At 57.3% G+C, this 26,848-nt stretch overlaps 2 protein-coding genes across 10 annotated transcripts in view; one reads left to right on the top strand and one right to left on the bottom strand.

The window, feature by feature from the left end:
- The window catches only part of DNMBP (dynamin binding protein), a 45,746-nt gene extending 42,760 nt beyond the window's left edge, over nt 1–2,986 (top strand). For all 7 annotated transcript variants that reach the window (XM_042845221.2, XM_042845220.2, XM_065553599.1 and 4 more), the window contains one exon: nt 1,259–2,986. Coding sequence is in view for 6 of the 7 variants with exons in the window: in XM_042845220.2 (XP_042701154.2) it covers nt 1,259–1,444 (186 nt within the window). In the remaining variant the exon portion in view is untranslated. The remainder of the gene's footprint in view (nt 1–1,258) is intronic.
- A 492-nt stretch (nt 2,987–3,478) lies between these two features.
- Nucleotides 3,479–26,848, bottom strand: part of ABCC2 (ATP binding cassette subfamily C member 2) — a 64,111-nt gene continuing 40,741 nt past the window's right edge. For all 3 annotated transcript variants that reach the window (XM_065553597.1, XM_065553595.1, XM_065553598.1), the window contains 17 exons: nt 26,172–26,298; nt 23,718–23,894; nt 20,236–20,403; nt 19,255–19,441; nt 17,705–17,828; nt 16,778–16,910; nt 15,801–16,020; nt 15,371–15,525; nt 14,674–14,829; nt 14,257–14,456; nt 13,338–13,464; nt 12,749–12,850; nt 12,430–12,573; nt 11,031–11,189; nt 10,079–10,245; nt 6,582–6,776; nt 3,479–5,343 (listed from right to left, as the gene is read on the bottom strand). In XM_065553597.1, coding sequence (XP_065409669.1) covers nt 5,214–5,343; nt 6,582–6,776; nt 10,079–10,245; nt 11,031–11,189; nt 12,430–12,573; nt 12,749–12,850; nt 13,338–13,464; nt 14,257–14,456; nt 14,674–14,829; nt 15,371–15,525; nt 15,801–16,020; nt 16,778–16,910; nt 17,705–17,828; nt 19,255–19,441; nt 20,236–20,403; nt 23,718–23,894; nt 26,172–26,298 — 2,671 coding nt within the window. In that variant the 3' untranslated portion in view covers nt 3,479–5,213. The remainder of the gene's footprint in view (nt 5,344–6,581; nt 6,777–10,078; nt 10,246–11,030; nt 11,190–12,429; nt 12,574–12,748; nt 12,851–13,337; nt 13,465–14,256; nt 14,457–14,673; nt 14,830–15,370; nt 15,526–15,800; nt 16,021–16,777; nt 16,911–17,704; nt 17,829–19,254; nt 19,442–20,235; nt 20,404–23,717; nt 23,895–26,171; nt 26,299–26,848) is intronic.

Raw genomic sequence — 26,848 nt, forward strand, 5'->3', positions numbered from 1 at the left:
AAGGGGGGGGGGGGGACCCGCCACCGAACTGCCGCAGAAGAAGCGGCGCGGTTGAGCTGCCGCCAAACTGCTGCCGCTCGTCTTTTTTTTTTTTTTGCCGTTTGGGGCAGCAGAAAAGCTGGAGCCAGACCTGTATACATATAAAATGATGAGGCCTAAAGTAGCTGTTACCACTCCAGAAAGAGATTTTGGAGTCATTGTGGATATTTCTCTGAAAACATCCACTCAATGTGCAGCGGCTGTCAAAAAAACTAATGGAATGTTGGGAAATCATTCAGAAAGGGAGAGATAATAAGACAGAAAATATCATATTGCCTCTATATAAATCCATGATACATCCACATCTTGAATACTGCGTGCCGATCTGGTCACTCCCATCTCAAAAACGATATATTGGAATTGGAAAACATACAGAAAAGGGCAACAAAAATTATTAGGGGTATGGGACAGCTTCCATATGAGAAGAGATGAATAAGACTGGGCCTTTTCAGCTTGGAAAAGAGACAACTAAGGGCGGATATGATAGAAGTCTATAAAATCATAACTGGTGTGGAGAATTTAACTAAGAAAGCATTATTTACTCCTCATAACAGAAGAACTAGGGGTCACCAAATGAAATTAGTAGGCAGCAGGTTTAAAACAAACAAAAGGAAGTATTTCTTTACACAGGTTTCAGAGTATATGCATCCGAAGAAGTGGGCAGTAGCCCACGAAAGCTTATTCTCTAATAAATCTGTTAGTCTCTAAGGTGCCACAAGTACTTCTGTTCTTTTCTTTACACAATGCTCAGTCAACCTGTGGAACTCTTTGCAAGAGGTTGTTGTGAAGGCCAAGACTATAACAGGGTTCAAAAAAGAACTAGATAAATTCATGGCGGATAGGTCCATCAATGGCTATTAGCCAGGATGGGCAGGGATGGTGTCCCTAGTCTCGGTTTGCCAGAGGCTGGGAATGGGCAATGGGGGATGGATCACTTGATGATTACCTGTTCTGTTCATTCCCTCTGGGGCACCCGACGTTGGCCACCGTTGGAAGACAGGATACTGGGCTAGATGGACCTTTGGGCTGACCCAGGATGGCTGTTCTTATGCCCTTATGACCCTGGGAGATAGTCCTTTCCCCTCGCTGTGCCTGTCTCTTGGAGTGTGTCTGAGTAATCCTCACACTACACAAAGAGCTGCATGACAGTGTTGATCCTGGCCTGTTGTTCCTCAGGCCCGGCCCAGCTCTGACCCACTTTCTCCCCCTGTCCCTCTAGGTCTATTATGCTGTCTACACCTTTAAAGGCCGAAGTCCAAATGAGCTGAGTGTATCAGCCAATCAGAGACTCAGGATCCTACAGTTTGAAGATATCACGGGCAATCGAGAGTGGTGGTTAGCTGAGGTGCATGGGAGGCAGGGCTACGTGCCGTCCAGTTACATCCGGAAGACGGAGTATACGTGAGGCTGTACCATCCCCACAGAGAGACCAAGTTCTGGTGCCTTAATCCCAGCTGGACCATGTCAGAGACTTGCAGGGGAAGGGTCTGCGACCCCTGCTGGGCTGAGGCAACCTGTACTGCTCATTTCCGTGTGAAAAGCCAGCCTCTAACCACTGAAAGCCATGTGGGATTGCCAGTGGTGCTGGATGGTCCAGGCCCTGCAGGGGCTCTGCCCGCCCAGGCAGCTGTCAGTTGGGTGGTGAACGTGGCTTGGCCAGGGGCAGTGAGGTTACAGGGCAGCCTGTGCAGCAGGAATTAATGTTGCCTCCTGTCCTGTCTCTTCCTCCTAGCATGGCAAGTAGCTTCCCCTTAGATCTAGCTGCTAGGAGCTGGCTGGGCCTGGCTGGACACAGAGCAAAGCCAAGTCCCTGAAGGAAGTGGCCCCCTCGCTCGGGCCAAAGTGCTGCTTCCTGCCTGTGTGCAGCATTTCCTTTTCCTTCAGCACTTCTGGGTTAATGCAGATTCCCTCTTTGACCAAGTACCGTTAAAAGCAACCCGGGCTGTTGAGAGCAGGAGCCCCACAGCTCCTCAGCAGCGCGCGGGAGCAATGGGAGCAGGGGCCAGGCTCCCTCACCGGGCAGGGGTCAAGCTCTAGCGGGGAAGTTGGGGCTGGAGAACAGAACCTGGCACCTGCTCAGGGGGGATTCTTCCCGTCCTCCGCTCCATGTAGAGATCCCACTGTCCCTGGTTATGAGCTGTTGGCTCTCCCCAGCTGTGGAATCAATCTCCCCAGCACCGCCTGCCTCCCTGGGGGGAGCTGCTGGTCTATGTCCGTGCTGCAGGGGGCACTGTGACTCCCAGCATAGACAGGCTCACACGCTCAGCTGACGCATGGGCAATGGCTAGGGCTAGCTTCCCGCGTCCAAGCCCCCCCAGCCTACTGGTCTCTACCTCGGGCGGCTGCCTGAGCTGCAACAGCCACGCTGCTGTGTTTAGCATGCTGGCTCGGACTGAGCTAGCGCACATCGGCTCTGCCCGTGCTGAGAATTCACACCTGCTCACTGCCCTGGAGACGTACCCTGGGTTTGGGCTCTCCCAGGCTCTGGTTTCAGGACTAGCAGCACCGTGCTGCTGGGGGAGATACATGATACTCCTTCCCATAGCGCCCAGCAGGCAGCAGCTGCCCACAGCGAGCCCTGCCGCCAGTCGTTCAGATGAGCCAAAGATAAGACGGGAGCCTCACCTCCCTGTCACTCGAGCCATTTCCCCTCCTCACCCCGGCCCACCCCCAGAACTTGGGGGTCCGTCCCTTTGCTCTGACGTGTCCCAGAGTGCTGTGAGGGGCTGGTGAGAATCAGGCACATCCTTTGGCAAGAGTGTAGGATTAAAGGCATCAACACACCACCCTGTCTGCTAGGCTCTGGCTGCGCCCCCGGAATGGGGCAGCACTATTGGAGGGGGTGTATTTGGGGGCTGCTGCTCCTGGCCCAAGAGACACCGCCCCGCTCCCCCGGTGCTCTGACGGCAGTGTCTGTGTCCCCTAAGTAAAGTGTCTCCCTTGGTGTTGCTCAGGCTTGTTTGCGTCAAGCGCCATGTTTCTGGTCAGGGACATGCACCTGGCAAGGCTGTAAGCCTGTGCTCCTCCTGCTGCGCGTGGGCCCTCGCAGCCCAGACTGCAGTGACAAACTGGAGCAGCAGCCACCCTGCAGCTTGCTGAGAAACCAAGAGACTAACACGCAGTTTGGGACCTGTGCCCAGAAGCTGCTGGAGTACGGCAGTTTATATGGCAAGTGGTGTGTAGTCAGATGGCCCAGCCCCTGTGCAGAGGCGATAGGGCGTGCAAGGACAACCCGAATCGCTGTTCCAGGCCATGGGCCCCAACCTCACACTGCAGCCAGGTTTCTGCTTCAGCTTGCAACTCATGATGGAGCCCTGCAGAGCAGCAAACCTGTGCCTCCTCTGTCCTCCACCCCTGCTGCTGGACTAGGCCCAGTCTTCAGCAAGATTCCTCAGCAACTCCCCCCTCGCCGCCCACACAATAAAATCACAAACAAGGGAACTGTTTAAATAGCCTTTATAGAGAGACAATTGCAACAACACTTAAGTGGGGCTCCCCAGGGCTCCTGCCTGGACGACTAAGCACGAGCAGGGACCAGGGGAGTGTCAAGTTGTTTGGCTGGGCTTGGAGCAAAGCCGAGAGACTGACACTGACTCCAAGTCTTGCAGTGGGGGGTGGGGACAGCCCAGGGCTGCAGTCACCTTTCATGGGGAAGGAGCCAAGTTTTGCCTGTGCATCCAGTCCTTAGGCCTTGGCTACACTGGCAATTCACAGCGCTGCACTTGCTGCGCTCAGAGGTGTGAAAAAACACCCCCCCCCCCCCGAGCACAGCGCTGTAAAGCGCCAGTGTAATCAGCGCTGCTCACTCGCAGCGCTGCAAGCTATTCCCCTCGGAGAGAGCTCTCGCAGCGCTGGCAGTGCGACTACACGCGTGCTGCACTGTGAATCCGCGAGTGTAGCCAAGGCCTGAGTATCAGGACATTCTGTTATATGTAGATTTTATACTGCCCTCATGTGTGAGGTGTCTAAAGGTAGCCATCTTACAGCAAAAAAAACTTCAGGACCAGACTCCAAAGAGAAACTGCTGAGCTCCAGTTCATTTGCAAATTTGACACCATCAGATCAGGATTAAACAAAGACTGTGAATGGCTAGCCAACTACATAAGCAGTTTCTCCTCCCTTGGTGTTCACACCTCAACTGCTAGCAGAGCCCCTCACCCTCCCTGATTGAACTAACCTCGTTATCTCCATACTGATTTATACCTGCCTCTGGAAATTTCCATTACTTGCATCTGAAGAAGTGAGGGTCTTACCCACGAAAGCTTATGCTCCCAATACTTCTGTTAGTCTTAAAGGTGCCACAGGACCCTCTGTTGCTTTTTGCATTAAAGCAATGGGTCTAACGTGTCGTGGGGTTCACTCGTGCTCTCAGCCTCTCCCCAGGGCATACGTCTTTTTACACTGTCCTGCCGCACACTTTCTGCTGGGGAAGGCTGCTTGGAGCAGTGCACCTGGCACTTGGAGCAGAAGGGGAGGAGCTCTGCGATGGGCCAGATGGTTCGAGCCCTGGACTGGCCCCTGAGGCAGCTGTCTCCTGCCCAGCTTTGCCTTGCGGTAGAGAGCTCCACTCTGCTAGAGGCGCAGTATTGTCAAACACGCTCTTCAGGCTGGAGCTTTAGTTAATCTTTCAGCTATCCTGGGCCTATGCCATTGAGTGCCTTGAAAATAAGGACCAATAAGTGAAGTGATTGTAAAATTACCCCCACGTTCAGCCGAGCTACTCCCAGACTGCGTGTCAGGTCAAAGCCACCCCAGGTGTCTGTTAGAGCTGCTGCCCATGTGCACATGGGGTCTGGCCTGGGCACGTCTGCATTGAAGCTACCCCCACATAGCGGGGTTTGGATCTGAACCAGGGTATGGCAGCAGCAGGCCCAGAGCTGCTGCCTGCGGTGAAGTAAGTCCTAGCCTTGTCTAGCCCAGCCCCGAAGCCCCCTCTTCAAGGGACTCAGAGCCCAGCGGCTTCACTCTCTCCTTTAGTCCCAGGTGAAGAGGAGTGAAGTCCTGGGCAGGTCCTGCTGCTCGGAGCTGCCAGGCGCACTGAGGCAACAGAAACAGGTTCTGGCAATACGCTGTTTGTCCGTTCCAGTTTGCGGTGGGCCCTGCCCTAGGTTCTGACTCTGGATGTGGGTGCGCCAGTGTTGGGCAGGGGGCTTACCCTGTCAGCTCCAGCTCTCCTACAGCACCGTGGCTTGAGCACTCACGATGCCGGCGTTCTTAGCCATGGTCGAGAAAAGGCCTTGCTGCTGGAGCAGCCGCTCAGGGCTGTCATACTCCACAATGCGCCCCGCCTGCAGCACCATCACCCTGCAAGCACAAAGAGAACATTGGGTGCCACAGGACCAGCGCTGCTGTCATGCAGCTTCTAGTACATGCCCTTCCCAGTCCGAGGTTATCTACAGCCCCTTCCCCACCCTAGGCAGGACACTAAATCTCTCCCCTGGGCGGGGGCCTGGGCCTGCCTGTGTCTGTCCAAGACAACGGACATAACGCTGCTACTACCTGAAAGACGGGAGGCAAAGGCATCTTTTACTGGACCAACATCTGAGTGAACGGGACAAGGGTTGGAGCTGCACAGAGATCTTCAGGTCCTCTACGGCCTGTCCATGAGGGGGGCTCAGCAACATCTGCACACCCACTTGGTGCAGGCCACGAAGATGTGCCCAGGGCCCCATCCACATCCGTCAGTGTGCCACCCTCCCCCGCTTGTTTACGTCTGTGTATAGCCCTCTGCACCTACCACCTGGAGCCTGGCCCCTTGCACGCCTCCCTCAACTTGTTGGCCCTGATGGTGTGTACAGTGCCCCTGCTTCCCACCCCCGCTAGCCATGATAGTACAAAAACCTGCCTGCAAACCACTCCCCCCCCCATGCACAATGATGCGCATAGCAACTGCTCCTGGGGGGGAGGGGGTCCAGGATGGTGTGTACTGCACCTCCCCCCAGCCTAGCCATGATGATATGTATACTGCCCATGTGCGCGCACACACCCCATTGCTGTCTGCGATGGTGTGTATGGCACCCCTCCCTCCTCCCCCCGGTTGGCCATGATGCTGTGTATAGAACCTGCCTGCACCCACCTCCCATTGCTGGGCAGAATGGAGTGTACAGCAGCTGCTTTGGGGGAGGAGGGGGGGGGGATTGTCCAGGATTGTGGCTACAGGGCCCCCACCCGCTCCTGGCTAGCCATGATGGTATGTAAAGAACCTGCCTCCCTACCCCACCCCGAGTGCTGTGCACAAGGGTGTGTCCAGCAACCGCTTCTGGGTGACCACCATGGTGTATACAGTGCCCCCGTTCCCTGGCTAGCCATGATGGTGTGTATAGCGCCCAGGTGCGCGCGCACACACACACACAACCCCCGCCCCCCCCCATTGCGTATACAGCACCCCTTCCCAGACAGCCATGATGGTATGGACAGTGCCTGCCTGCACCCCCCCCCCCCCTGCCCCATTGCTGTGTGGAATGGCGTGTACAGCAACTGCTCCTGGCTGGCCATGACGGTGGGTATTGCAGGGGCGCGCGTGTGCACACACAGACACACACCTGTTGCTGTCCATGATGGTGTGCAGGCGGTGGGCGATGGTGAGGACAGTGCAGTTGGCAAATTCACTCCGGATTGTTGTCTGGATTAAATGCTCTGTTTCCAGATCCACAGCGGCTGTTGCCTCATCCAATATGAGGATCTTGGATTTGCGGAGCAGGGCTCGGGCCAGGCACAGCAGCTGCCGCTGCCCAACGCTGGGGTGGGGAGAAAACACCAGCACTGATGTGGGGCAGCTTGAGAACGTGCCCAGCGCTACCTCTGCCACTGAGGGCAAGCGAGTGACCTGGCGTAGCCTAGAGGCAGCATCACACCCTGCCTCTCCTGCCCCATCAGCCAATCACCGAGACAGGCTAGGACACAGGGCATGGGGCAGCCGGGCTCAGACACAAGGCTGTCTAGCCCAGCACCTGTCTCCGACAATGGCAGCACCAGATGCTGCAGAGGAAGGTGTAAGAATGTTGCTGTCGGGCTTTGGGGACTTCTGACCCTCTCCCTCCCCCCCCAACAACCATTAGGTTTCAGCTGAACCTTCCTTAGTAAGAGATCAGCTTATGCTTTGAAGAATTAGGCTTAATCCTGTATCAAGATTTTTCTTAGCATTAACCACTTTAACACTGGATAGTCTTACTAGCCATATACATGTCCAGGTCCTTTCGGAAGTGTGTTAATTTCTTGGCTTCAACAACTTCCTGTGGCAAGGCGTTCCACAAGCTAATTACACTTGACTGTCCCCTTGGTCTTGTTTTAGAAGACCGGGAAGCCAGCCATTCCCCATTTATCCTCTCGGTCATTATTTTATATAGCTTTAGCCCAATATGGCCGTTCTTATGGGTCCCCCCCTTAGCTGTTTTCTATCGAACGGACACAATTCCAAGCCTGTCACTCGCTCGTCATGTGAGCATTTTTCCAGGCCCTTGCTCACTCTCATTGCTCATCTCTGAACCCCCCCGCCCCACATCAGCACTATGGGTGAGATGAGGTGACCAATACTGCACACACTATTCAAATGCAGCCACACCATTGATTTAGGAAGTATTTGTGATATTATTCACCATGCCATTCCTTATGCAACCTCACACAGAATCACAGAAATGTAGGACAAGCAGGACAGAGCAGCTAGTCCAGTCCCCTGCAGTGAGGCAGGCCTACGTCTTAGCTAGACCAGTGGTTCTCAACCTTTTTACATTTGTGGACCCCTAAAAAATTTCGGATGGCGGTGTGGGCCCCTTTGGAAATCTATTGTCTGTATACATAGTCGAATTCTGGTCAGTCAGGTTTCAGAATAAGTCTTTTGCAGACCCCTTGACATAGTCCACAGACTCCCTGGGGGCCACGGACCACAGGTTGAGAACCACTGATCTAGACCATTCCTGAGAGCTGTTTAATCTGTTCTTTAAAAAAAACCCTCCAATGACAGCGAGTCCACAACCTCCCTAAGTCATTTGTCCCAGTGTTTAACTACTCTTACGGTCAGGAAGTTTTTTCCCACTGTCCAACCTAAATCTCCTTTGCTGTAGTTGAAGCCTACTGCTGCTTGTCCTGTCCTCAGTAGCTAAGGAGAATGAGCTCTCCTCCTCCGCTTTATAACAACATTTTATGTACTTGAAGACTGTTATCATGTCCCTCCTCAGTCTGCTCTTCTCCAGATTAAACAAACCCAATTTTTTTAATCTTTCCTCATAGGTCGTGTTTTCTAGACCCTTAATAATTTTTGTTGTTCTCATTTGGACTTTCTTCCCTGAAGCGTGGTGCCAGACCTGGACACAATAAATCCAGTTGAGGCCTTATTAGTGCGGAACAGAGTGGAAGAATTACTTCTCATGTCTTGCTCACAACACTCCTACTAACACATCTCAGAACGATGTTCGCTTTTTTTGCACAGTATTACACTGTTGATCCACTATGTTTGTGATCCACTATTTAGTTTGTGATCCACTATGACCCCTAGATCCTTCTCTGCAGTACTCCTACCTAGGCAGTCATTTCCCATTTTGTATTTATACATTTGATTGTTCCTTCCAACCTGTAGTGCTTTGCATTTGTCTTTATTGAATTTCATCCTATTTACTTAAGATAATTTCTCCAGTTGTCCAGATCATTTTGAATTCTAATCCTGCCCACAAAGCGCTTGCAACCCCTCCCAGCGTGGTATTGTTCACAGATTTATAAGTGTACTCTCTGTGCTAGTCTCCAAATCATTGATGAAGATACTGAACAGATCTGGACCCAGGACAGATCCCTGCAGGACCCCGCTCATTATGCCCTTCTAGCTTGACTCTGAACTATTTTGTAGCCTTTTTGGCTCACAGCTGCACTTTGAGATGAGATCGCCATTGAGCTGGCTCCAGTGAGGTATGAGTGTCACTGATACAACCCCATATGGTGCGAGTTGTTCAGTTTCTCCCCTCCCTCCAGTGTGCATTACGTGCATTTATCAACAGTGAATTTCACCTTCCATCATGTTGCTCATTCCTCTTGATCAGGTCCCTCTGAAGTTCCTCCCAGTCATTTCTGGATTTGACTCCCCAGTATAGCTTTGTGTTATCTACAAAATCACGCCTCCCTGCTCAACCTCTTTCTGGACCATTAATAAATGTATTGTACAACACGGGCCCACGTACACCCCGCGGCAACCTTTAGCCAGAATGAAAATTGACCATTTAAGCATACTCTTTGCTTTCTGTTTCTTGGCCAGTTTTTGATCTACAATGACACTTTGCCTCTCACCCCATGATGACTAGGTTTCACCCACATGTGCCTTCCCCTCCCCCCCCCAAAAAAACGCACCCTTCCCCCGGCCTTGCTGCCCCCCCCCCATGCACACTTCTTGTGCCTTGCTGCTCCCCCACGTACCCCTCCCCTTGGCTTTGCCCCCCCACACAAACACCCCCCTTCTCCCTGTGCCTTGCCCCCCCCCCAAACGCACCCTCCCCCCTGGCCTTGCTGCCCTCCCACCCTTCCCCCTGTGCCTTCCCCCCGCCACACAAAAACACACCCTTCCCCCTGTGCCTTGCTCCCCAGTTCCCGTGGCCTTACTGCCCCCCCACACCCTTCCCCCTGTGCCTTGCTCCCCCTTCCCCCTGGCCTTACCGCCCTCCTCCTTCCCCCTGTGCCTTGCTCCCCCTTCCCCCTGGCCTTACCGGCCCCCCTCCCCCTGTGCCTTGCTCCCCAGTTCCCCTGGCCTTGCCGCCCCCCCCCCCCACTCTTCCCCCTGGCCTTACCGCCCCCCCACCCTTCCCCCTGTGCCTTGCTCCCCCTTTCCCCTGGCCTTGCTGCCCCCCCCCCCCACTCTTCCCCCGGCCTGGCCCCTCTCCCACCCTTGTTCCTATGGCCTCACAGAGGGCCATGCATTCCTATAGGGATTAGTCCTGCTGGCTGGGCTGGGCGCTTGGAAAGCGGAGGGCACACTCAGGCTGTGCTCTACTCTCCCTGGGAGGGAGGAGGGATGTCTCTGGAGCTGGGCAGGCGGTGAGGACACCCAAGTTAGCCCACCTACCTCAAGTTCTCCCCTGCTTCGCTCACTTGGTGGGACAGTCTTTCAGGTAGATCCAGCACGTATGTCTTCAGATGGGCCAGCTCCAGGGCTTTCCAGATCTCCTCATCCGCGTACTGGTCAAACGGGTCCAGATTCATCCGTAAAGTCCCGGAGAACAGCACCGGGTCCTGCAAGGACAGCACGGGGGTCTCTGACAGTGCTGGATCCAGGGCCCTGCCAGCCCCAGAGCCATGAGGTGCTTGTAAGCCCGTTACAGTTAGACACAAGGGGGACACCCGCTGCATCTGAGGCTGCCCTGTTTGGCTAGAGCCAGCTCTGAGCTGTTTGTCCAGCCACACAAACTGGCTGCCCACGGTGCCCACAGCTGGGCAACGCACTGGCTGGCAGGGCAGGTTAGCCTCCTACCACAGCTGCTTCACCAAGAGCTTAGCCATGCTGCAGCTCCGACAGCCACAGGCTGAGGGCAGGTCAGCCGCCTGGCGGAGCAGCAAAGGAGCCAGCTAGTGGGTCTCCGCAGGCAGGGTGAAGGTTACTGGCTGAGTCTAGGCTGATCCTGGGCCTGGGCTGAACCACATCGGGTACCATTTCCCACAGTGCCCGGGGACGGGGGAGGGGGGCGCATCTGAGCTTTTGCTTCCAGAGCTCAGGTGGTGCCCAGGCCGGGCTGGGCCCCGTCTTGCTGTGTCTCCTGCTGCAGCTGCTGTCAGCTCCCCTCTTTCCACACCGAGGGGCTGGGGGCTCTGGCTTGGGCCCCTCCTGCTCATAGTGCCCCATTAGGCTTTGGCTGCCACAGGGTGACAGGTTGGGCTAAGTTAATGAAAGCGACACCCATGGCATGGAACTGGCTATGGAGGGGCACAGTGCCCAGCCCACACACGTGTGCCCTATGGCGAAATCCCTCGCCACTTGCTGCCAGAGACCGGGCACCCGGCTCTGCCCATGCAGCGCTCACCTGGGGGATGATGGTGAGGCTCTGGCGTAGGTCGTGGAGGCCGATGGTCGATATGTCCACCCCATCGATCACGATCTTCCCTCCTGCAGCCTCCAGGATCCGGAAGAGGCAGTTGGTGAGAGAGGATTTCCCAGCCCCTGTCCTGCCCACAACCCCGACCTGTGGAGACAGCACCCAGTGAGAGCTGGATCTGAGACGGCCTGGGGGTCCCCCTCGCTTGTCTACTCACTCAATGTGCAGCCGCAGTCAAAAACCTGATTATCGATCCCAGTTAGGAAAGGGATGGCTAGTCAGACAGAAAATATCATATTGCCTCTATATAAACCCAGGATACGCCCACATCTTGAATACTGCGTGCAGATGTGGTCGCCCCATCTCAAAAAAGATATAGTGGAATTGGAAAAGGTTCAGAAAATGGTAACAAAAATGATCAGGGGTATGGAAAAGTTGCCATATGAGGAGAGATTTAAAAGACTAGGATTGGTCATCCCTCTGAAGCACGTGGCACCGGCCACTGACAGAAGACAGGATGCTGGGCTAGATGGGCCATTGGTCTGAACCAGTACGGCCATTCTTATGTTCTTAGGGTGGGGAGCAGGGCTTGGAAGCCCTGGCGGTCCCTTTCAGTTTATGTCTCGTGTTTCTAAAGCTCATGCTTCAGGGCTTCATTCAGTCACCTGGAAGGGTCAGGAAGGAATTTTTCCTTTCCCTCAATGTATTCTGTGGGTTTTGTTCTGGGGGAGGGGGTGTCTCCTTGCTCTGAACCATCAGGGATGGCAACAGCTGGAGATGAGACACTGGATGTGCGGGGACAGGGTCCTGAGGTGGCACCGAGCATTCTTTCTTTCAGGTGCTGGGCTGGCTGGTTCTAGTTCCCATGCTAAGGGTCTAACTGGTCACCATATGTGGGGTTGGGAAGGAATTTCCCCCGGTCAGATGGGCAGTGACCTTAGGTGTTTTTCACCTTCCTCTGCAGCATGTGGGTCACTTGCCAGGATGATCTTGGTACAGCTCAGTAAATTCCCTGCCACTGCAGGAGCCTTGGGCACTGGTGCCACTAAGTGTCTCCTCTCCTCTGCTGCGGCACATAATCTAGTCTCCTGAGAGCTGTTATAGTTTGGTCTAATTTTGGTTGTTGGGCTTCATGGGCGGGTGCTGAGTGGGGCTGCTGGCCCGTGATACACAGAAGGTCAGACGAGATGATCTGGTGGTTCCTTCTGGCCTCAAACTCTAGGACTCTCTCCAAAATAAACTGATGTCTTCTGGCTCTGATCTGAACCAATGAGGGTTTCAATCCTGGAATCAAACTCCTGAGGGTCCCCACACCCCCTCACTCCTCCCACCTCTCATCATCAGCTGACAGCAAAGAATCAGAGGGTCTGTCGGGGAGGCTCCTCACCTTTTCAGTGCTCCGAATATCACAGGTGAGCCCATGAAGAACCAGCTCCAGCCCAGGTCGGTACCGGACCTGGTAGTCAGTAATCTGGATCTCGCCTTTGCTAGGCCAGCCGGGGGGTGGTCGCTGTTCCGTCACCCACTGAGCCTGGGGATGTGGGGAGGAGTGTTAAAAGGATGTCTGATAACTGGGGAACTGTGGTGCAAAGCACTCTGGGTAGCAATATGCAAATGAAGTGAGATAGGGAGAGGCGCCCAGTTCTCACTGCTCCCTGCACCACTTCCCGCTCTATCTCCGTCACCTTCCCATCACCTGGTCTCACCTCATTCTCCACCTCTGTGTACTCGTGCACTCGCTCCACCGCCACGATGTTGGTTTCCAGCTCCGACGTCATCCGCACCAGCCAGTTCAGTGTCTGGGTTATCTGCACAGCAGAGACCAGCGGGTCCTGATCCTGGAACCCCCAAACCCTCCCCCCTCGGCCCTTCCTGGGGCCCAGTGCCCCTAGCAGGAGCTTCCGTATCCTGAGCCCATCCTGCTGTAACACACCACCCTCGCTCCACCCCATGGCATCCAGCAGCAATGCCCCTGCCCTGTCCCCACCTCCCAACGGGACAGTCCCCTTCCCAGCCCCATCCTGGCCCAGGACCCACAGAGGGAGTGCCCCTCTCCTGGACCAGCACGTGCCTCCCCCCATCGCTATGGGAACATCTCTTTCTTGGCTCCATCCATCCCAGCACCCCGCAGCAGTGTCCCCCTCCCAGCTGGCAGCCCCCAGGAGGGGGGCCCCTTTGAAGTGCAGCAGCACTTTCCGGCTGAAGGCAGGAACCAGCCACCAAGGTTCTGCCACCTGCAGCAGCCCAGGCCCCTGGATGTCAGCAGGACTCCACAGAGCAGAGGCCTGGACTCACGTTGAGTGCAGAGGAGATGGAGAGCCCGACGATGCCACTCCCCAGAGAGTCCCTCGTAATCACGGCTAGGAGAGCCGCAAAGAAAACCACCAGATTCCCGACAAACTCCAGGCGGACGGCCAGCCACCTGCATCGGGGAGAGCGTTGGCGGTGAGGCGTGGGAGAGAGGAGCCTGCCTGCATCTACGCACGCATGGTGGGGCACTTACAGTGAGCACCATCAGCACCATTCCTGGCCACCCAAAACACCCAGCAGGTGCCCAGCGCCACCCCCATCCGCTCCCAGCACCCAACAGCACAGTGACCGTCCGTCATAATCCTCCGTTCCTGGCCAAATACCCAGCAGGTGCCCAGCGCCACCCCATCCGCTCCCAGCACCCAACAGTGCACTGACTGTCCGTCATAATCCTCCGTTCCTGGCCAAACACCCAGCAGGTGCCCAGCGCCACCCCCATCCGCTCCCAGCACCCAACAGCGCAGTGACCGTCCGTCATAATCCTCCGTTCCTGGCCAAACACCCAGCAGGTGCCCAGCGCCACCCCCATCCGCTCCCAGCACCCAACAGCACAGTGACCGTCCGTCACAATCCTCCGTTCCTGGACAAACACCCAGCAGGTGCCCAGCGCCACCCCATCCGCTCCCAGCACCCAACAGTGCACTGACTGTCCGTCATAATCCTCCGTTCCTGGCCAAACACCCAGCAGGTGCCCAGCGCCACCCCCATCCGCTCCCAGCACCCAACAGCGCAGTGACCGTCCGTCATAATCCTCCGTTCCTGGCCAAACACCCAGCAGGTGCCCAGCGCCACCCCCATCCGCTCCCAGCACCCAACAGCACAGTGACCGTCCGTCATAATCCTCCGTTCACATGATGAGTGCAGGTCCTGTAGGCCTGTCCCTTTGGGGGCGGAGTAATCTCACCTATTCGAGACAATCCAGGAGTAAACACTTTTCTGGTTCATGTCCATGATCCGGTCGTTGTGCTGCAGAAACCGCTCCTGGTGTCCATAGGCCCTGATTACAGACAGGCCTGACACTGTCTCACCGAAGTGGGAATAGATGGGAGACCTGGTGATGGAATCCAGACGTCTCAGCTGGCGGGACGTGGAGACATAGAAGCGCTGGGACCAGAGAAGCGGCTCTATTACTGCAATGTGCACCCAGGACCTTCCCACCCGTGGCAGGTAGCAGAGAGCTCAGTTCTGCAGGGTGTGTCTGCAGTGACACACGCTGGGCAGCCGGCCCCAGCTGTCACAGCTCTGGGAATGCCCAAGGAAGGAGAGAGGCTGAGCCCTGCCCCGCCCATTGTGCCGAGGCGAAAGTGCCAGAACCACTCACCAGCAGGAAGAAATAGAAGATGCCCAAGGGAATGATGATGAGAGCGAAGTAGGGGGTGGCCAGGCAGATCATAAGCAGGGTGCTGATGATGCCCAGAAAGCAGGTCAGCCAGCTACGGAAGGACATGGGGATGGTCTCATCCACGGTAAAGATGTCCTGGGAACAGATGGAGAAGAGGGGAGATCCAGGCAGTGAGGCCAGGCCCTGCAAGACAGGAGGAGGCCAGAGAGCCCTGCACATGCTAAGGGAAGCTCTGATACCACGGCCTTCCAGCCCTGGGGTTCAGCCTGATCCTACTGTCCAGACAGGGAGACTGACGCAGAGAGAGGGGAAGGGACTTGCCTCATGGGGCATGTCGTGAATCAATGGCACAGCTGGGAAAATGAACGCAGGGGTCTTGATTTCCAGCTCCCCATATTCTAACCATTAGACCCCACATCCTCCCAGATCTGAGAATAGAACCCAGGAGTCCTGGCTCTCAGTCCCCCCAGCTCTAACCATTAGACTCCACTTCTTCTCTAGCTCTGCATGATTGAAGGCCAGTCAGGTTCCTAGTTTGGACCCACCTTGTTCACATCACAAAGCCCTGCTGAGACCTGACCAAATGTGCCTGGAACATCCCTCCCTCTGCCGCCACCCCCGGCCCTGGTCCCGCCAGGGCAACTGGGCACAGGGTCCCCCGGGCCCAAGCTCTCACCTTGGCAAATCTGTTGACGATGCGACCTGTGGGGGTCGTGTCGAAGAAGCTCATGGGCACTCGCAAGATATTGCTGAGCAGCTGCTGGTGCAGCATGCGGGAGGCCCGGATGGTACCTCGGGTAGCCAGGAGGGCTCCGGCCAGCAGGAAGGCAGCTAGAACGCATGCATGTGCCAGTCAGGGTCAGGCTCCTGGGACCGACACCCCCCGGCACACACGGAGACATCGGGTGCTGGGCTGCAATTCTCCAGCTTCCAGGGGGGCCTCAGACCCCAGCTGTCTGCTCCCAGCTCCCAGGGAAATCTTGGGCCCTGGCAAACTGCCAGCTCAAGCAGAGGCCTGGGGCCTCAGCAACCCTTCCCTGGGCTCTCCAGCCAAGTGCCCCCAGCTCACAACATCCCATGTAAATTGGGTGGGTCCCCAGACTTACCCTGCGCCGTGCCCAGCGCCCCGAAGACCCCGATCCGCATGTCCCGCTGAGAGGTTGGGTAGGTCTGGTTCCAGTACCGCAGCGAGTCGTCGGTCCAGTCACTGAGCCACAGGTTGGACCCCACGAAGGCAGCATATTGTGCAACGTAGGTGATGAAAACTGAGGCGGAGAATCCCCAGCCCACGGCGCGCAGGTACCGCAGGTACAGGGAGAACTTCACCTGCAGAGCAGCACAGCCTGTCGCGGCGTCCCACGAAGTCCAGCCGCCGCACGCACCCCTGACGCAGCTACGCCTGCAGGCCACATCTCTGCCCTCCCCACACAGCAGCACTCAACCCCCCCACAGCACGCCCAGCCCCCCCACAGCACCGCTCAGCCCCCCATGCCCTCCCCACACAGCACTGCCCAGCCCCCCCACAGCATGCCCAGGTTCCCCACAGCACCGTCCAGCCCCCCCACAGCACTGCCCAGCCCCCCACACCCTCCCCACACAGCAGCACTCAATCCCCCCACAGCACACCCAGGTTCCCCACAGCACCGTCCAGCCCCCCCCACAGCACTGCCCAGCCCCCCATTCCCTCCCCACATAGCAGCACTCAACCCCCCCCATGCCCTCCCCAAACAGCAGCACTCACGCCCCCCACAGCACCGCCCAGGTTCCCCACAGCACCGCCCAGCCCCCCCACAGCACCGCCCAGCCCCCCACACCCTCCCCACACAGCACCACCCCAACCCTGCCCTCCCCAGCACTACCCGCCCACCCTGCCTTCCCATAGCCGGCAGCCCACGCTCCAAACACACCCCAGCAGCATCCCTCCACGCCTCTCTCTTCATGCATAGGCCGGGAGCGGTGCAATGGGGGTCAGCAAAGCTGAGGGTCAGTTTTCTCAAGCAACTATTGTGGTTGTAAAGCAGCGAGCTGTGGGGTGGGATTTCACGGTGCCCCCGCCCCCAAGCCACGGGATCCCTTCTCTCACCTTCCCCGTTTCCATGGCCTCCTTCTCAATCAGCCTCTGTCCTGTCACCTCCTCGGCAGGCTGCTTGCCCTTGGGCCCCACCTCACCCGCTTGCAGGGCCTTTCGCAGGGATTTGGTGCTGCTGGTGCTGAGGCTGCAATAGGGCGATTGCTCATTGTTAGCAATGGGGCGGCTGCACTTGGAGCCACCCTGGAACCCCATTCGCCTCGCCCTGCATTGCGCCTCCCTCTCGAACATGCTGGCTGCGCCGGGATCTGCCAGGGACCGGCCATGGGACTCACTGACTTTGGCGAGAGAAACATTTCAACTGGACGCTTCGGAAATTCCTCCGAGTCCAGCATGGTTCCCACCCTCTCAGCTAAACCAGCCCAGCCCCTGCTCCGGACACACCTTCACCCAGCCAGAGAGCCCCTGACAGGGGCTGACAGCCGCGGGGAGAAGCCCGAGGTCTGGATGTGTGGCATGCAGAAACCGCTGGATAAGTACGAGTCACCAGTCATACTAGAGGGGAAGCTACTCAACTGTGCGATCCTGCCCAGTGCATTGTGGAGGAGCAGAAAGGGGTGGGGTTGGGGGTCAGCTTCAACAGAGGAGTGTGTGGGAAGACAGCTGGAGAAACCCTGCAGGCAGGAACTCGCCCAGCCTGGGCTGCAGAGCAGAACCATGACAGACAGGCCTCTCCTGATCAGCAGCTGAGCAAAGCAGAGGGCCCCACATGCCATGCAGGCCAGGGAGGCCCCAGAGACCAGGGCTCTCAGACGCTTTCCCACAGGTTTGCCAAGAAGTGAAGCCTCACACAGGGCCCCTCCATCTCAGGAAGCAAAGAAGAGGTCCAGGGCATGGGGAGATGCCTATGTAGGAAGCAGGGAGAGGGAAGGAAAGGGAGAGGTTCGGGATGAGATCTGATGACTGGGGACAGGTTCCTACCTGCGGCTGAATCCTCTCTGCTGAATGCTGGCTTCTCTTTTCAGGGTCATGGTCACTATGTCGGCTGGCACGTCCTCCGTGCTAGTCTCAGGGACCCCACCGTCTTGCTCCTCTGCAGCTCCAACTGAAGCAGCAGACACAGGAGTTAGGAGGCGCTCGGACTGGAAGTGGTGTTAGGCATTGAACAGAGAGCAGAGCAGTGGTTCTCAGGCTTCTGCATTGGTGACCCCTTTCACACAGCAAGCCTCTGAATGTGACCCCCCCTTATAAATTAAAAACACATTTTCTTTATATTTAACACTATTATAACGGCTGGAAGCAAAGCGGGGTTTGGTGATGGAGGCTGACAGCTCGCAACCCCTGTGTAATAACCTTACGACCCCCAGTTTGAGAGCCCCTGCCGTCGAGCCACGCCTGTGCTGCGTCCTTCTGCACAGCAGCCAAGAGCTACGCTGTTGTGACCGAGATGCCAATTTCCTGCAATATCTTCAGGAGCCCTTATTAAATGATGCTCAAGTGTCCTGGGGGTCCATTGTATTCAATGAATGGTTTGTGTGTTATTGTGGGCTGGGATGTATGTAACCTCTGGAGTGGGGAGATGTAAGTCCTGGGGGCTCAAAAGACTCTATCGAACAATGTGTCGGACTAGAACAGACTCAGACCAAAAAATGTGGAGTGGAATATACAGGGCGCGGGGAATCCCCATCTCCAGTGACGCAAACCCCAGCCCTGAGGCGGGACCACTGTCTGCTGATCACTCTCGCTGCCATCTGACAGGTTCCTAGCTCTCTCCCTGAAGCAGCTGGTGCTGGTGGCCCCTGTTGGAGATGGGGTACTGGGTGCAGACCCCTGCTCTGAGCTGGAGTGGGAATCCCTACGCCCCTAGGAGTAAGGGTGCAGCATTCTCTAGGTGGAACTGTCCCACTCCTTGTCGGGGCCTGTCTTGGGGAGACCCAGGGCCTTTTCTGGCTTTGCAGAACTGCACAGTGTGCTCAGGTGGGTCGCTGGGCTCGCTCCCAGCCACAGGAAGGGGAACGCACAAGCAGCAAGCTGAGCACGTCTCCCGGCCGCAGCGTTGGACTTTGGAGCCCAAGCTCCAGCCAAGCTCAACAGGGAAGGAGAAGAGACCATGCTCTGGGAACCCTTGTGGGTGGGAAGGTTCCCAGCAGGGGTTAGAGCTACTGCATAGCCACATAGCTCTTTCTGCTGACTCATACTGAGGCAAGACCAGCTGAGTCACACTCGCTCCAGTTCAGGAGGAGGCAGGGTTGGAGTGGCCCACCCCAAGGCAGAGGGAAAGGGGCAGAAACAGAAGGGCCCTGCAGAGACAGACCCAAGCTCCGGAGACAGCATAGGCCAAGGCTTTCCTTGTATTAGTGTCACCCTCATTAACAGAGGCGAACCCCAGGTGGGTGAGTTAGGGCTGTCTCCTTCCCTCCCCCCAACACTGGGGCATTCTGGGTATACGTAGCACAAAACAGGACTCCATCGGCACTGTATGAAGGGCACCTGTATGAAGCTAACCCTGGGCCCAGCACATGCCCTCATACCTGTGGCCTCCCCCTCGGGGGTGTTGCCCTCCTGGTTCCCATACGTGCTCAGGAGCTGAGCGAAGGCCCCCCCGTTAGCCAGCAAGGTGCTGTAGGAGCCCTGCTCAGACACAGCACCGGCCACCAGCACCACAATCTCATCCGTCCTTGGCAGGAAACTGACACTGTGTGTTACCAGGATCCGGGTCTACCACAAAGAATGGCGCACAGGTTACAGGGCACAGCAGCTACAGGACCCTCCACCCCCGTGCCCCTGGCTGGAAACACATGCCATCCCCACCTCCAGCTGAGGACCCGCAGGGGTCCCCCTCGCCCACTCCCGCCCCTGGCCGGGGACACGCAGGGGTCCCCCTCGCCCACTCCCGCCTCTGGCCGGGGACCCACAGGGGTCCCCCTCGCCCACTCCCGCCCCGGGACCCACAGGGGTCCCCCTCGCCCACTCCTGGCCGGGGACCCGCAGGGCTCCCCCTCGCCCACCCCCGCCCCCGGCCAGCGAACCGTGGGGCTCCCCCTTGCCCACCCCCGGCCGGGGACCCACAGGGCTCCCCCTCGCCCACTCCTGCCCCCGGCCAGCGAACCGCGGGGCTCCCCCTCGCCCACTCCCGCCCCCGGCTGGGGACCTGCAGGGCTCCCCATCAGGCCCCTTCACCCCCACCTGGGGATGCACGGGGTCCCCCTTGCCCTCCCCCACCCCTGGCTGGGAACCCACGGGGCACTCTGTCATCTATCCTCACCCCTGGCTGGGGATGCACAGGGCCCCCCTCCTCCACTCACACCCCCAGTGGAGAGCCTGGAGGTGTTCCTGTTGCCAACTGCACAGAACTGCCCACCCAGCCCCTTGTTCAAGCCCCCCCTTAAACCACTAAGAGGCTTCCCTGGCCACAGAGGGGGCCAGACCAGAAGTGCCCCAGACGAGGGTTGATGGGGGGATCTGCTGGGGGGGACTGCTCCCTGCCCCGATCAGCTCGGGGCTGTTCTCACCTTGCCCTGCAGCAGCCCGTCCGGCCCCAGCACCTGGTCAAAGAGGTGCTTTCCCACGTGAGCATCCACGGCCGACAGAGGGTCGTCCAGCAGGTAGATATCTGCGTCGTTGTACACAGCCCTAGCCAAGCTGACCCGCTGCTTCTGGCCCCCGCTCAGGTTAATGCCCTGGTGGGGAAAGCACCCGCTTGTACGTCCTGGGGCTCTCCCTGCACCCCAGTGTGCTGACCGAGGGGAGCAAAGTCTTTCACCAGTGCTCTCTCACCCTCACCCAGCCCCATGTTCTCCAGACAGCCCCCCCGAGCACCACACGCTCTGTCACCCCCAACCTACTGCTACATGCTCCAGACAGCCCCCCCCGAGCACCACATGCTCTCCGCACCCCAACCCTACCCACATGTTCTCCAGACAGCCCCCCCGAGCACCACACGCTCTCTGCACCCCACACCCTACCCCTCCATGCTCCAGACAGACCCTGAGCACCACACGTTCCTACGCCCTCCGCACCCCCACCCTACCCACATGTTCTCCAGACAGCCCCCCCGAGCACCACACGCTCTCTGTCACCCCCAACCTACTGCTACATGCTCCAGACGGAGCCTGAGCACCACACGCGCCTACGCCCTCCGCACCCCCACCCTACCCACATGTTCTCCAGACAGCCCCCCCGAGCACCACACGCTCTCTGTCACCCCCAACCTACTGCTACATGCTCCAGACAGCCCTCCCCGAGCACCACACGCTCTCTGCACCTCCACCCTACCCCTACATGCTCCAGACAGACCCTGAGCACCACACGCGCCTACGCCCTCTGCACCCCCACCCTACCCACATGTTCTCCAGACAGCTCTCCCGAGCACCACACGCTCTCTGCCACCCCCACTTCCCCTCCATGCTCCAGACAGCCCCCCCGAGCACCACATGCTCTCTGCACCCCCCACCTACTGCTACATGCTCCAGACAGCCCCCCCGAGCACCACACGCTCTCTGCACCCCCCACCTACTGCTACATGCTCCAGACAGCCCCCCCAAGCACCACACGCTCTCTGCACCCCCAACCTACCCCTACATGCTCCAGACAGACCCTGAGCATCACATGCTCCTACGCCCTCCGCACCCCAACCCTACCCACATGTTCTCCAGACAGCCCCCCCGAGCACCACACGCTCTCTGTCACCCCCAACCTACTGCTACATGCTCCAGACAGCCCCCCCCAAGCACCACATGCTCTCTGCACCTCCAACCTACCCCTACATGCTCCAGACAGACCCTGAGCATCACATGCTCCTACGCCCTCTGCACCCCAACCCTACCCACATGTTCTCCAGACAGCCCCCCCGAGCACCACACGCTCTGTCACCCCCAACCTACTGCTACATGCTCCAGACAGCCCCCCCCGAGCACCACATGCTCTCTGCACCCCCCACCTACTGCTACATGCTCCAGACAGCCCCCCCAAGCACCACATGCTCTCTGCACCCCCCACCCTACCCCTACATGCTCCAGACAGAGCCTGAGCACCACACGCTCCTATGCCCTCCGCACCCCAACCCTACCCACATGTTCTCCAGACAGTCCCCCCGAGCACCACACGCTCTCTGCACCCCCCACTTCCCCTCTATGCTCCAGACAGACCCTGAGCATCACACGCTCCTACGCCCTCTGCACCCCAACCCTACCCACATGTTCTCCAGACAGCCCCCCCGAGCACCACACGCTCTCTGCACCCCCCACCTACTGCTACATGCTCCAGACAGACCCTGAGCACCACACGCGCCTACGCCCTCCGCACCCCAACCCTACCCACATGTTCTCCAGACAGCCCCCCCGAGCACCACACGCTCTCTGCACCCCCCACCCTACCCCTACATGCTCCAGACAGCCCCCCCGAGCACCACACGCTCTCTGCACCCCCCACCCTACCCCTACATGCTCCAGACGGAGCCTGAGCACCACACGCTCCTATGCCCTCCGCACCCCAACCCTACCCACATGTTCTCCAGACAGCCCCCCCGAGCACCACACGCTCTCTGCACCCCCCACCCTACCCCTACATGCTCCAGACGGAGCCTGAGCATCACACGCTCCTACGCCCTCCGCACCCCAACCCTACCCACATGTTCTCCAGACAGTCCCCCCGAGCACCACACGCTCTCTGCACCCCCCACCCTACCCCTACATGCTCCAGACAGCCCCCCCGAGCACCACACGCTCTCTGCACCCCCCACTTCCCCTCCATGCTCCAGACGGAGCCTGAGCATCACATGCTCCTACGCCCTCCGCACCCCCACCCTACCCACATGTTCTCCAGACAGCCCCCCCGAGCACCACACGCTCTCTGTCACCCCCACCTACTGCTACATGCCCCAGACAGCCCCCCCAAGCACCACATGCTCTCTGCACCTCCAACCTACCCCTACATGCTCCAGACAGACCCTGAGCATCACATGCTCCTACGCCCTCCGCACCCCAACCCTACCCACATGTTCTCCAGACAGCCCCCCCGAGCACCACACGCTCTCTGCACCCCCCACCCTACCCCTACATGCTCCAGACGGAGCCTGAGCATCACACGCTCCTACGCCCTCCGCACCCCAACCCTACCCACATGTTCTCCAGACAGTCCCCCCGAGCACCACACGCTCTCTGCACCCCCCACCCTACCCCTACATGCTCCAGACAGCCCCCCCGAGCACCACACGCTCTCTGCACCCCTCACTTCCCCTCCATGCTCCAGACGGAGCCTGAGCATCACATGCTCCTACGCCCTCCGCACCTCCACCCTACCCACATGTTCTCCAGACAGTCCCTCCGAGCAACACATGCTCTCTGCATCCCCCACCCTACCCCTACATGCTCCAGACAGACCCTGAGCACCACACGCGCCTACGCCCTCTGCACCCCCACCCTACCCACATGTTCTCCAGACAGTCCCCCCGAGCACCACACGCTCTCTGCCACCCCCACTTCCCCTCCATGCTCCAGACAGACCCTGAGCACCATATTCTCTCTGCACCCCAGCACCCTATCCCACCCCCGTGCTCCAGACAGCCTCCCTGTGCCCCATATGCTCTCTGAACCCCCCCATCCCCACGTGCTCCAGATAGCCCCCCCCCCGAGCGCCACACGTTCTCTGCCACCCCCATCCCACCCCTAGGAGCTCCAGACACTCCCCCAGTGTCTGCCATCATTACCTCCCAAATACACACCCAGGGGCTGATGCTCCCACCACCAAACAGTCCTCCTCAGCCTCAGACGCCCATGCACCTCCCCCACTCCACATACATCCTCCTCCTCCTCTTCTACTTTCCTCATACACCCACGAGCCACCCATTGCTGCTACCACACCACCCTCCAGCTTCATACACTCACAACACCCTCCCCCCTCTCTGCGCCACCCCCAGACACCTCCCCCCTCTATCCCCCACCTACTCCCCGGGACGCCTCCTCCCAGCCTTCCCCAACATGCCCAGTGCCAATACCTTCTCTCCAATCTCCGTGAGGTCACCTCCAGGGAGCAGCTTCAGGTCTGGAAGGAGAGCACAGGCTTCCACAACCCGCTGGTACCTAGCCTCATCCAGTTCTGACCCAAAGAGAATGTTGTCCTTCAGCGTGGCGTTCTGGATCCAGGCCTGCTGGGGAACGTAGGCCACAGAGCCCTGGAGGGAAGAGCCCAATCACAGCTGCCTCATCCAGTCAGCGCAGGACTTGGGCCCTGGGCTAGGGGCTGGGGAAAGGAGGGATGGGGGAGATGGGCCCGGGGTGGGAGCAGTCACATCCTCTGTGCAGGGAACTAGACAAAGCCAAGATGAGGTTGTGACATGGCAGACCAGGTGCCAGCTCATGCCAAGGCCTCTAGGCCTCAACTGAACACCGACCAATACATCGCTAGACACCAGTCTGGCTCAGCTCTGTGTCAGCGTTGTTCAAATAAAGATTAAGTGTATGAGAATGTGGTTAGACATTATGAAATGCTGGTAGGAGCTGCATGTAGTAATCTCACTTACAACATCTGTACCCCACATTATAAGGTTATATTGAGCATTTACTTTGTAATCCTCTGTAACTGTGTACCTTGCGAACCAGGAACGAAGCATTAACTAATGTAAGATGCTGGCTTCCCACTGACGTGGTTAGGCCCTGCCCACCAAGAAAGCCCATTGAAACAAAGGAGCCATTGTGAAACATCAGAGGACAAAAACTTTGTTAATTGCTCCCCCAACCCCCATGAAGAGGACTCATCCCATCAGCTTGAGCTCTGGGGGAAGATCATAAAAATTCCTGCTAAAGAAGAAGCTGGATCTTTTATATCGCTTGGACTTTGAGGGCGAGGATTACTAGGCATAAACAAAAGATCCCTAGTGCTTCGCCTGGGTTAGCCCTAAAGAACACATAGAGCTTGCTTATTATAGATGCTTCTATTACTTTTTGAAACTTTAGATTGGAACCCATTTGTGTGTGTTTGTTTATTTGCTTTAACCTTGTAAATAACACTCATTTCTTTTTCTTAGTTAATAAATCTTTAGTTAATTTATTACAGGATTGGCTACAAACGTTGTCTTTGGTGTTAGATCTAAGGTGCAATTGACCTGAGGTAAGTGACTGGTCCTTTGGGACTGGGAGTAACTGAATGTTGTTGTGATTTTTGGTGTAAAGGACCATCTCTCACAAAGATAAGTTTACCTTGGTGACAAGATAGATCAGAGTACCCAAGGGGACTGTCTGAGACTCTCTGGTTAGGCTGTTATAGTGCCTGAGGAGTTTACACTTGATACTTGGCTAGTGAAATAATAGAATCATAGAACTGGAAGGGACCTCGTCTAGTCCAGTCCCCTGCACTCACGGCCGGACTAAGTATTATAGACCATCCCTGACAGGTGTTTGTCTAACCTGCTCTTAAAAATCTCCAATGAAAGAGATTCCACGACCTCCCTATGCAATTTATTCCAGTGCTTAACCACCCTGACAGGATGTTTTTCCTTATGTCCAACCTAAACTTCTCTTGCTGCAATTTAAACCCATTGCTTCTTGTCCTATCCTCAGAGGTTAAGGAGAACAATTTTTCTCCCTCCTCCATGTAACAACCTTTTATGTACTTGAAAACTGTTATCATGTCCCCTCTCAGTCTTCTCTTCTCCAGATTAAACAAACCCAATTTTTAAAATCTTCCCTCACAGGTCATGTTTTCTAGACCTTTCATCATTTTTGTTGCTCTTCTCTGGGCTTTCTCCAATTTGTCCACATCTTTCCTGAAATGTAAGTACAGAACTCATAACCAGTATGGGGTTTGTGCTTTGGTTCTTAACAGACAGCTTGGCAGAGCAGATAATTCCTGTGACATTCAATGTCCTGCAGGGTAAATGTTGTTCACTGCATCTCCCCAGGACTTAGGGGAAAGAGGGTGCTGGAGGCTAGGACCCTAACTAGCCTTTCCACCCTACAGACCAAGGGTTTCCTCTCACTTCCATGAGCTGGGTGGATATCTGTCCATGGCACCAAGCTGCCATGTGATCGGTCGTGACAGTGGATGTCCGGAGCTTCCATGCTGGCAATAGCGTGAAGTGTGTGAGGGAGGACTGAAGGGTATTGGCAGAGTTGGGTAGGGACGATTTGAGTAGCGGGGGGCTGCAGATCAGGATTGAGGGGCATTGGCAAAGATATGCATGTAGGGAGCCCAGGGCTGGAAGAGCAGTGGGGCTGTGGGGCGGGGCTGAGGGGCACCAGCAGAGCTAGAGGGTGTCCCAAAGCTGGAATACCAGGGAAATCTGCAAGTCATGACCGAGGTGATTTGGCCTGGATTCTGGCGGGGGGGGGGGGGAGGGCTTGGTGCCTGGCCAGGCTGTTCACATCTCTGCCTGGGGTGGGCACTCTTAAGTGCCCCCCAGGATCTGACGGCAGCTCACGGGGCCTCCTCCACCCGGGGCAGCTCCTCTCACCTGGATGTTAATGTGCCCCTTGAGGTTTTCCATCTCTCCTAGCACGGCTGACACCAGTGAGGATTTCCCTGAGCCCACCGCCCCGACCACAGCCACCAGACGCCCAGGCTTGATATCCAAAGTGACCCTGGAAGGACGAGAGATCTGAGTGGGACTCAGAGCAGCGCTGAGCAGCTACCAGGGATGTAAATAACGTGTAAAAACAATAACCATCTAACCAATTGAAATTCTATCGGTTACATGCGTAAACGTTTAACTGTGGAACTAGGGGTGCAGGGGCTGCTGCAGCACCCCCATGTTTTAGGCAGGGCTCCACTGCCGCCCCACGCCCGGGGATCCCTGCTGCTGTCCCTGCGCCCGGCATCCTGGTTGCCAGCCAGTGCCCAGGGTCCTGGCTGCCATCCCGCCCCCGGGGGTCTGCACTGCGGCGGCAGCAGGATGCTGGGCGCGGGTGGCAGCAACCAGGATCCCGGGCGCAGGGCAGCAGCCAGGACCTAGGGTGGAGTTTAATTGTTAACAGAAATCGATAAGCCTCAAGCCTCTTGGTTAACCGGTTAAACTTTTACATCCCTAACAGCTACGTTACCCAGGCTAACCGCAGGCTCCTTCCCGGACTCCTGCGTCTCCTGGACTTGCCACCCGGGCCTTGCACGTGGTTGGAAATGTCATGAAAGGAC

The sequence above is a fragment of the Chrysemys picta genome, chromosome 7, assembly GCF_011386835.1.
Source record: "Chrysemys picta bellii isolate R12L10 chromosome 7, ASM1138683v2, whole genome shotgun sequence".
Classification (NCBI taxonomy): Eukaryota; Metazoa; Chordata; order Testudines; family Emydidae; genus Chrysemys; species Chrysemys picta.